The 8,318-nt window shown below is 40.0% G+C and overlaps 1 protein-coding gene across 1 annotated transcript in view; it reads right to left on the bottom strand.

The window, feature by feature from the left end:
• The window catches only part of nudt4a (nudix (nucleoside diphosphate linked moiety X)-type motif 4a), a 12,308-nt gene that overhangs the window by 1,419 nt on the left and 2,571 nt on the right, over positions 1-8,318 (bottom strand). The window contains exons 2-4 of the mRNA XM_014005495.1: positions 4,499-4,609; positions 1,502-1,546; positions 1,204-1,291 (exon numbers count right to left, since the gene is read on the bottom strand). Coding sequence (XP_013860949.1) covers positions 1,204-1,291; positions 1,502-1,546; positions 4,499-4,609 — 244 coding nt within the window. The remainder of the gene's footprint in view (positions 1-1,203; positions 1,292-1,501; positions 1,547-4,498; positions 4,610-8,318) is intronic.

The following is an 8,318-nucleotide window of genomic DNA, read 5'->3' as shown; positions in this document are numbered from 1 at the left end:
ATATTTATGTTTGTGGTTGTAATGTGACAAAATATGGAAAAGTTCAAGGGGTATGAATACTTTTGCAAACCACTGTATCTTCTATTAAAAATGATTTATCCTTTAACCATCAGCTTAAAGTTTACCCAAATCCATCCCTCTAATTCCGACAGAGGATCTGTTACAGTCACTGAATCACCCACTAATATTAAAGTTCAACGTGAGGGAGAGTAAAACGACGCGGCAGCATCAAACCCTTTCTGCTCAGCTACAGCCTTTGTGCGAGCGTCAGAGGGAGGGACGGTGAGTGATAACTGGAAAACAACTGGACACGTTAAACAGTGACCCCCCCACCACCAGCAGCTCCCCACGTGAACTGGCTGAAGTCTATTTCTGTGAGCGACGGGGATAAAAACCACATTTTACACATCGGTTAGAAATCTTTGTTTGCAGTTACTTTACCTTTGCTTCTTATTTCTTAGTTTGTTATTGTTCGAAGAAGACAAAAAGTGACTGCACGCATTCAGGTTTTTCTTTTAGAAAAAGGAGCTTTATAAGTTAGGATTTATCCAACACAACATGGTTTCAGGAAGCAACTGAATGTAAACAGAAACTTTTGTGTACTAGAGAAGAACAACAGAAAGATCCTTTAATTTTAGCTGATGCAGTCAGTTGAGGGATCCTGATTATACGGTGTACTAAACAAAAACCTGAGCACCYAGTGTTATGGGACGATACAGACCAAATGATCTAAACAAAGGGGGAGTTTCTATGAAAACAATGTAATGTCTGTATTTTAGGATTTAAATATCCTGAATATACAAAAGCAATAAACTGTCTGAAGCTTTTTGTGRTGACTGGTTTTCTGTATTAACTGAGCAGTGTTTTTAAGTGACCGTTTGAATCAACTTATCTAAATTTGAAACCAATTTAGAACCGACTGCATCGCCGAACTTATCGAACTAAGAGCAAACTAAGAAAAGAACAGAACATTTCAAACATGAAGAAATATGCATTAAAAAAGGACAAATATCTAGACAATCATTTAGCAATAATATTACTTTGGCCTCTTTTTTCTTGAATGTACCACAGAGGATCAAACATTTGGTTTGTTTTCAYGCCTATTTACTTCAGTATACTCAGTTACATTTGTTACACAAAGCTCATTCTGCCTTCATAACAAAATGACAACAAAAACGTGAAGTTAGAAAGAARGAATCATACCAATATTAACAGAGTCCTCCCAGTCTTCCAAAGTCTCCGTCACAATCAGAGTAAAAACATAAGTTCTGTGTTTTCTGTCTTGATTGTGCTGCAAAAATACAGAAAGACAGGAGATTTATTTCTCTTAAACAAACTGCACACATCAAGTTGCAGGCTTTATGCTGTGCACGCAAAACACTGTCCTTTCTTCTAAATGCACTCCACAAAACAAAACAGAGCTCTTATGGCTCATTTACTTGATGAAACAGGCTTTCATCCAGCCTCACTGTAATTTTTTTAGATGATTTGACAAACTTACCTCAAATATCCCAAGCAGTCTGCCAAGCTTTCCCTTCACACCAGCCTGAATATATAAATTAAAAAAGCAGAAAATAATCGATTTGTACATTAATATTATCTGAAATGTTTGAACTTTAAATAATGATTTCTTTATAGTCATATGAAAAACAGTCTGTCTTCCTTTTGATGTGAATGACGTGTTTCTGATGTAACTTTTTTCACATTTAAGACAGTAGATCAGAGTTGGTTCAGTGTTGCCACGTGCCCATGGAGAGTAGAGATGATCAGATGGGCCTAAACATAGTCTGAATGATGAGACGGGGGGGCTTAACACAAGTACAGATACATTTGTCTCTGCTGCACAGTTTGTCGTACTGTGGGGGGCAACTAACTTTGCTGTGAAGCATTAATAAATTTACAACTGTGCTTTAAAACAAACAGCTTCAGCTTTCTTTGTTTGAAATAAATGCAGCTAAAATMAATGAAGCTGTCATATTTCAGAGCTTTGTCGAAAATACACTGCCTGGACAAAAAAAAAAGTCGTCACCAAAAAAAATAGGTCACACACCCTAATATTTCGTTGGACCGGCTTTAGCTTTGATTACAGCACACATTCCCTACGGCATTGTTTCGATAAGCTTCTGCAACGTCACAAGATTTATTTCCATCCAGTGTCGCATTAATTTTTCACTAAGATCTTACATTGATGATGGTAGAGTCTGACCTTCTCCAGCACATCCCAAAGATCTTCAATAGACTCTGTGGAGCCAATCCATGTGAAAATGATGCCTCATGCTCCCTGAACCACTCTTTCACAATAAGAGCCCCATGAATCCTGGCATTGTCAACTTGGAATATACCCATGCCATCAGAGAAGAAACAATCCATTGATGGAATAACCTGGTCATTCAGTATATTCAGGTAGTCAGCTGACCTCTTTTTTTTGGCTCGTACTGATTTGTTTAGTTAAATCCAGGTGGCAACTTTTTTTTATTTTTTATTTTTTGACCAGGCACTGTATTTGACAATTGTTGATTTTAAGAAAAGCCTCATATCGACAACAAGCTCATGAAAGGTTTCAGCAACTTCAAAAATACTCATCCTATCCAGATAGATGTGGGGTCAGTGAGACGCAGGATGTCAGTAACTGGAAACCTTCCCCTAAATGTCACAGTCATTTTTCAAGGCTGTCAGCACATCACACAACACCCAGCAGAAGCTCACAGCTCCCTGTGCCGTCAAACTTCTTGGCCAACAACCAGCAATCCGCTGTGCTCAACCACACAACCCATTACTCCGCCGTTTATGCAACACAGCAACATATTTCTTACTGCCTAACAGGAGTAGTAATCACACAGCTGAGAGGAAGTCAGTCCAGGCTTTTAATTGTTTTCATAATGTGGGCTGAGCAGTGCAATTCTGACTAGAATGTAGAAGCATCATACCAGTGGTTTGTAGATTTTTTTAATAACTGAAGTACTTCGTTTCTCTCTGCCTGGTTTCTTCAAGAAACATATTCCAGTCTGTCTTTAAGACTTTTGCGAGCATAAAACGACTTAATCCTGTCTGCTTTTGTTTGTTGTTCCTAAATCTTTTCATTGTGTCACAGATGTTCTCAATAAAAGCTGAAGCTTCTTCATTTTTTCTGGTTATCGTTGCACAACTTGAGTTCAGTTTTTAATCAAATAAGCTTTTTTCCCCCTAAAAATCAGCATTAGTCTTCAATGTTGTCGCCTTCCACAACCAAGATTTTTAACAAGCCCCRCATACGCAGCGAGAACACCAGAGAAAAAAAGCACGACCCATCATAAAAAACATARGTCCACCCTGTCTCACTGTTTGGAAGAAAAAGATTTAAGTCTCTTATAAAGTCAAAGAGAAACAGAATAGAAGTTCGAGTTAGGAAATAAACGTAATATCCAGTGTTACACCATTTAAGTTTGACCCATTTTAATTTCTACAAAGGTTCAGATTGGAAGTTAAAGGGATCCCCGATTAGTTGTAACATTAGACTTTATTTGATAAACATTTATTTTAACTGTAAAATAAAGACTGTAAAAATACTGTAYGCTGTTTAGTTTTGTGAATTTTAAAAATATATTTTAACATGGACGGAGCCATTTACACGCAAAGCATTCTGGGTAAACGATGATGTGGATAGGTCCTCYGTGTGAGCGAGCTATATCCACCCTGAAGGTTAATCTTAGACAATATCTGATGATCGACTCTTTTAAATGAAACCAGAGAGCGTTGACAGAGAGGAGAAGGTAGAAATGACTCAGCCTGTAACTGAAAATATGGATGGAGGACAACAGAGCTGCTTCATGGAAGAAGAACCTCAGCTTAGCCTGTTAGCCTTTGCGCTAGCGCCGACGCTACCTTAGATGTACRAGCTCAGTGCTAACGCAACAAACAAGCTAATTAACTGAGGTCCTCCATCCATATTTTCAGTTGCAGGCTGAGTCATTTCTGCGTTCCCCTCTCTGTCATGTGGATGGAGGACCTCAGTGACGAGAGGAGAATGTGTAGCGCTGAGCTAATACATATATATGGTGATAGTGTCTGGGCTAATGCTAAAGCTAACAGGCTAAGCTGAAGTTCTTCTTCCATGAAGCAGCTCTGTTGTCCTCCATCTATATTTTCAGTTACAGACTGAGTCATTTCTACCTTCTCCTCTCTGTCAACGCTCTCTGGTTTCATTTAAAAGAGCCGATCGTCAGATATTGTCCAAGTTTAACCTTCAGGGTGGATATAGCTCGCTCACACCGATGACCTGTCCATGTCATCTTTTACCCAGAATGCTTTGCGTGTAAATAAAATGGCCCCGTCCGTGTAATATATTTTAAAACTTTTAGTATAAAAATTATAAAAACTAAACAGCCTACAGTATTTTTACAGTCTTTATTTTACAGTTAAAATATATGTTTATCAAATAAAGTCTAATGTTACAACTAATCGGGGATCCCTTTAAATATCTCCAAACACCGAAGGTGAAGCTTTGGTCATGTGGTCTCACCTCTTCGTACACCTCCCTAACAGCGGCTCCACAAGGCTCTTCATCAGGCTCCATCCCRCCTCCAGGAACGATCCATTGGTCCGGATGTCGACTGCTGCTCACCAACAGAACCTGCAGAAGAGAGAGGTCAGACCCTAATATTTATTGATTTCATCACTTGGAAATCCCTGCCAAATATAACCACCAACACTAAAAACAGGAAAAAATCAACTGCGTTTTTCACCTGGTTTCTGTGTTTTTGATTGAAGAATCTCTGATGCCGCCACCTGACCTCAAACCCGACCTGGCACCCCACTGACCCACATAAAGTTCACATGCGAGTCCCGTTTGTATCCAGCCTTCAGCTAACACTCACTCACCAACAAAACGCCGTGCTCGTGCTTCCTCATGACGGCAGCAGCTGATCTGAAACCGGCACCTAAAAATCATCCGTTTAGCAGCCAGTAAAACACAGCTGTCCCAGCTGAAGTTTCAGACCCGTTAGGAAGTCCTGGCGTTCTTTCTGAGACCTGATATCAGATGCTACAGTAGATGTGTGAAAAGCAGAGACTGTAAATTTCTAATTGATCTCCAACTGCACAAACATTACTGTAAGAGGTGACGTTTACTGCTGCATATACTTCAAAATAAATTCAGAGACTTCGATAAATGATAATCTTTTTGATTATCCATTTTTAGCAAAAGCAAACACTTCAAAAAGCGTTTTTGTTTGTTTGTTTGTTTGTTTGCTTTAAGAGGTTGATATAATTGGTCCATGTGGGTGTGAATCCTCTCTGTTCCTGCATTAACAAAGTGTCTATCTGGTTTGTGGAGAACATGACTAATTGTTTTGTTGTGGACAGATTACCCCCATGAGCTGCAGCATTCAGATTAACGCTCTCAACGTCTGGTTGGTCAGTTTAGGTGGAGTTGTGTCTCTGTAGGTTTGCAGTTGTGCCGTTTTTAAACAGAGCTGGGTGAGATGATCAAAGCTTGGGATTTTGCGTTTTGTACTTTTCAATAACATTATCCCTGACCTCCCTGGTGGGTTCCTTGGGCTTCGTGATGATGATGCGCTGTAATAAACAGTCTTGAGGCCTTCACAGAAAATCTGTATGTTTCCGGAGATTAAATTATACACAGGTGGACTCATTTTACTTTGGTATATTAAAGGCAAAGGCGATGAACAAAAAAATGCACGCCGCACACTTGTGTTTGCAAAAAAGTTTTAAAGACGGGTTTTATTTGTGAGCTGTGCTGACAAAACAAGTCAGAATGAGCGCAGGCCGTGGCGCTACGAATGTACTTTTGCTGTATTTGAGATTTGAGTAAAAATTACTCCCTGAAGACACCTATTCTCCAWCTACACAATTAAATTGATGTCGGTTTATCATATAAAATCTCTGTGAAATAATTAGTTACTCATAATCTATTTATCTCATAATCTACATTGGCTCGGAGACAAAACCTGTAGAAGAGCTTTCACCACCTGTCCACTACTTCTGATTAGTTCAGTTCTCAACAGAACCGTCCAAATAAGCCGAGTCATACTGTGTGCTTTTGGTACCTGAGCTTGCTGCATGGTAAATGATCATGCCATGGCAAATTAAAAAGCTGCAGAGGATGGGGAGCAGTGTCGAGTCCCATCTGAATCCACATGTTCGTTAGACTCCCCGTGCAAAGCTCTGGGGTGGAGGACAGGAGGAACGCCGCCAATTGTCTCCCCTGATCCGACACAAACACACACAGAAGCCACACATGCATGCGCAATTTCACACAAACGCCATGTGAGGCACGTACACACACGGCTACAAGGCTTTCTCTAAAAAAAAAAAACAACTACACTGGATCAGCAGCTGCCTTTCAGTATGACAACAAGGAGCTTAGCAGTGGAGGTTAATGACCCCAACGGGCATCACGCACCTCAGTGAGAGGAAGAGCTCCGAGAGGCCCAAACCCCTTCACAGTCTGATCACGACCCGGACAAATGTTTTTCACTGCTGCTGAAGAAGTGTTTTGATATCATGGCTTCCTGGAGATATTTTCACTCCTAAAAAAGAGATTTTGCATCAATTCCCCTATGATCAGACAATTTAAAAGTGTTGGAAAAGTTATTTAACTCAGTACAGGGTTTTATCATCGTTGCACCTGCACAATAAATCTGTGTACAAAGTCTTAAGCTTCCTGAAGGAATGCACGTCACCCGCCGCCTTTCACGCTACAGTTTTAAACTGAGATCGTCTCATGATGAGAAACGATGGAGTTATAAACATTGTGTCTCATATTAACATGATAGCATTGTGTTGTTGCTGCAGGTTTGGCAGTTGCACAGTCACGTGGATGTCCCTCTCCACCACATTCCAAAGGTGATTGATTGTATTCAGATCTGGTGGATGTGTGGACCTTTAGAGTCCAGTGAATCCAGACTCATCAGACCAGGCAAAGTTTGTTTTCATTCTCCTATTGTACATTTTTGACTGTGTGAATTGTTTTAGTTTCCTATAGGTGGCAGGAGTGAAACCCAGTGGTCTTCTGCTGCTGTAGCCCACCTGCTTCAAGACGTGTTTAGAAATGATGTTGGTTAGATGTGAGTCATTATTTAAGCTACTCTGACATTTCTCCTCTGACATTAACAGGTTATGTTCTTGCATATTCAGTTGTCCACATAAATGCCACTCACTGAAGTTGTTCTCTTTTTCAGATCATTCTATTTAAACCATAAAGATGGTTATAAATCCCAGTGGATCAGCAAGTTTTGATATATTCTGGTCAGCCCATCTGGCACCGACAACTTCACKACATGAAGTCATTTAAATCATCTTTCTTCCCCAACTCTGAACTTCAGCAAGTCGTCTTCACCACGTCTACATGCCTAAAGGCACAGAGTTGCTGCCATAGGTTTGGCTGATTTGTGTTAACAAGCAATTGAGCAGCGTATCTAATAAAGTGGCCGATGAGTGTCTGGCATAGAAACAGAGCTGCAATGCCACGATGAAAATAAAATCCATAACATAACAAAGTTAAGTGTGTGAAAGCACAAGGAGCTGGAAAGTAATTCTGTCGGGACAGCGAGTGCCGGCACCTTGTTTCTATAAACTGCAGCCAGTTGGTGTTCGGCACAGTGTGTAACAAACACTCAGACCCCCACCCTGCCTGCCTTGGATGGTGGTCTGTAGTCCTCTGCCTGCTGACATTAGGCTGTCCCCACCTTATTGTGTGCTTACTTCAAATTAAAGACCTATCATTCTTTGAAGGAATACACATAACCTGACAGCTTTCATGTCAGACTTTTACACTAAAATAATCTTATGTTGAGAAACAACAAGTTAAGTTGTTTTGGACAAAACTAGATTATGTGCAGCCTCATGCTCTCAGGGCATGTGCAGTGAATAACTCTCTGTTACTGCCATGCCATTTTTAACACAACATCTACTGTATAAACATGACTGAGTTATAGTCTTCTTCTTTTTCTCGCTGGTTTGCTGTGCCTGCCGTATGAAATTGGACCGACTCCAAAGGTTCATCTGTTGTGAATCCAGTGATTACTTTTTTGAACATTTCTTTTAAATCTGTCCAATGGTTCAGAAGATGTTTTGCTGACAGACAAACAGAGCTGATTCCAACAGTTAAAGCTCAAAGACTCAAAGAATGCCACTACGACACAATATTTACTACTAGGGCCAGGCGGTTTGGATGGAAAATGTAAGCGTTTCATATCAGTCATTATCGATAATCATATTGATTCGTTTTTTGTTTTACCTACTTGAAATGAGGTTAATTATTCCTGCTAAAATGGTGATGTGATCTTTCCTTCTATATATTAAAACTTTTATATATTATG

The sequence above is a fragment of the Austrofundulus limnaeus genome, unplaced genomic scaffold (assembly GCF_001266775.1).
Source record: "Austrofundulus limnaeus strain Quisiro unplaced genomic scaffold, Austrofundulus_limnaeus-1.0 Scaffold31, whole genome shotgun sequence".
NCBI lineage: Eukaryota > Metazoa > Chordata > Actinopteri > Cyprinodontiformes > Rivulidae > Austrofundulus > Austrofundulus limnaeus.
The sequence above is the reverse complement of the archived record's forward strand: the minus strand, read 5'-3'. Positions and strand labels throughout refer to the sequence as shown.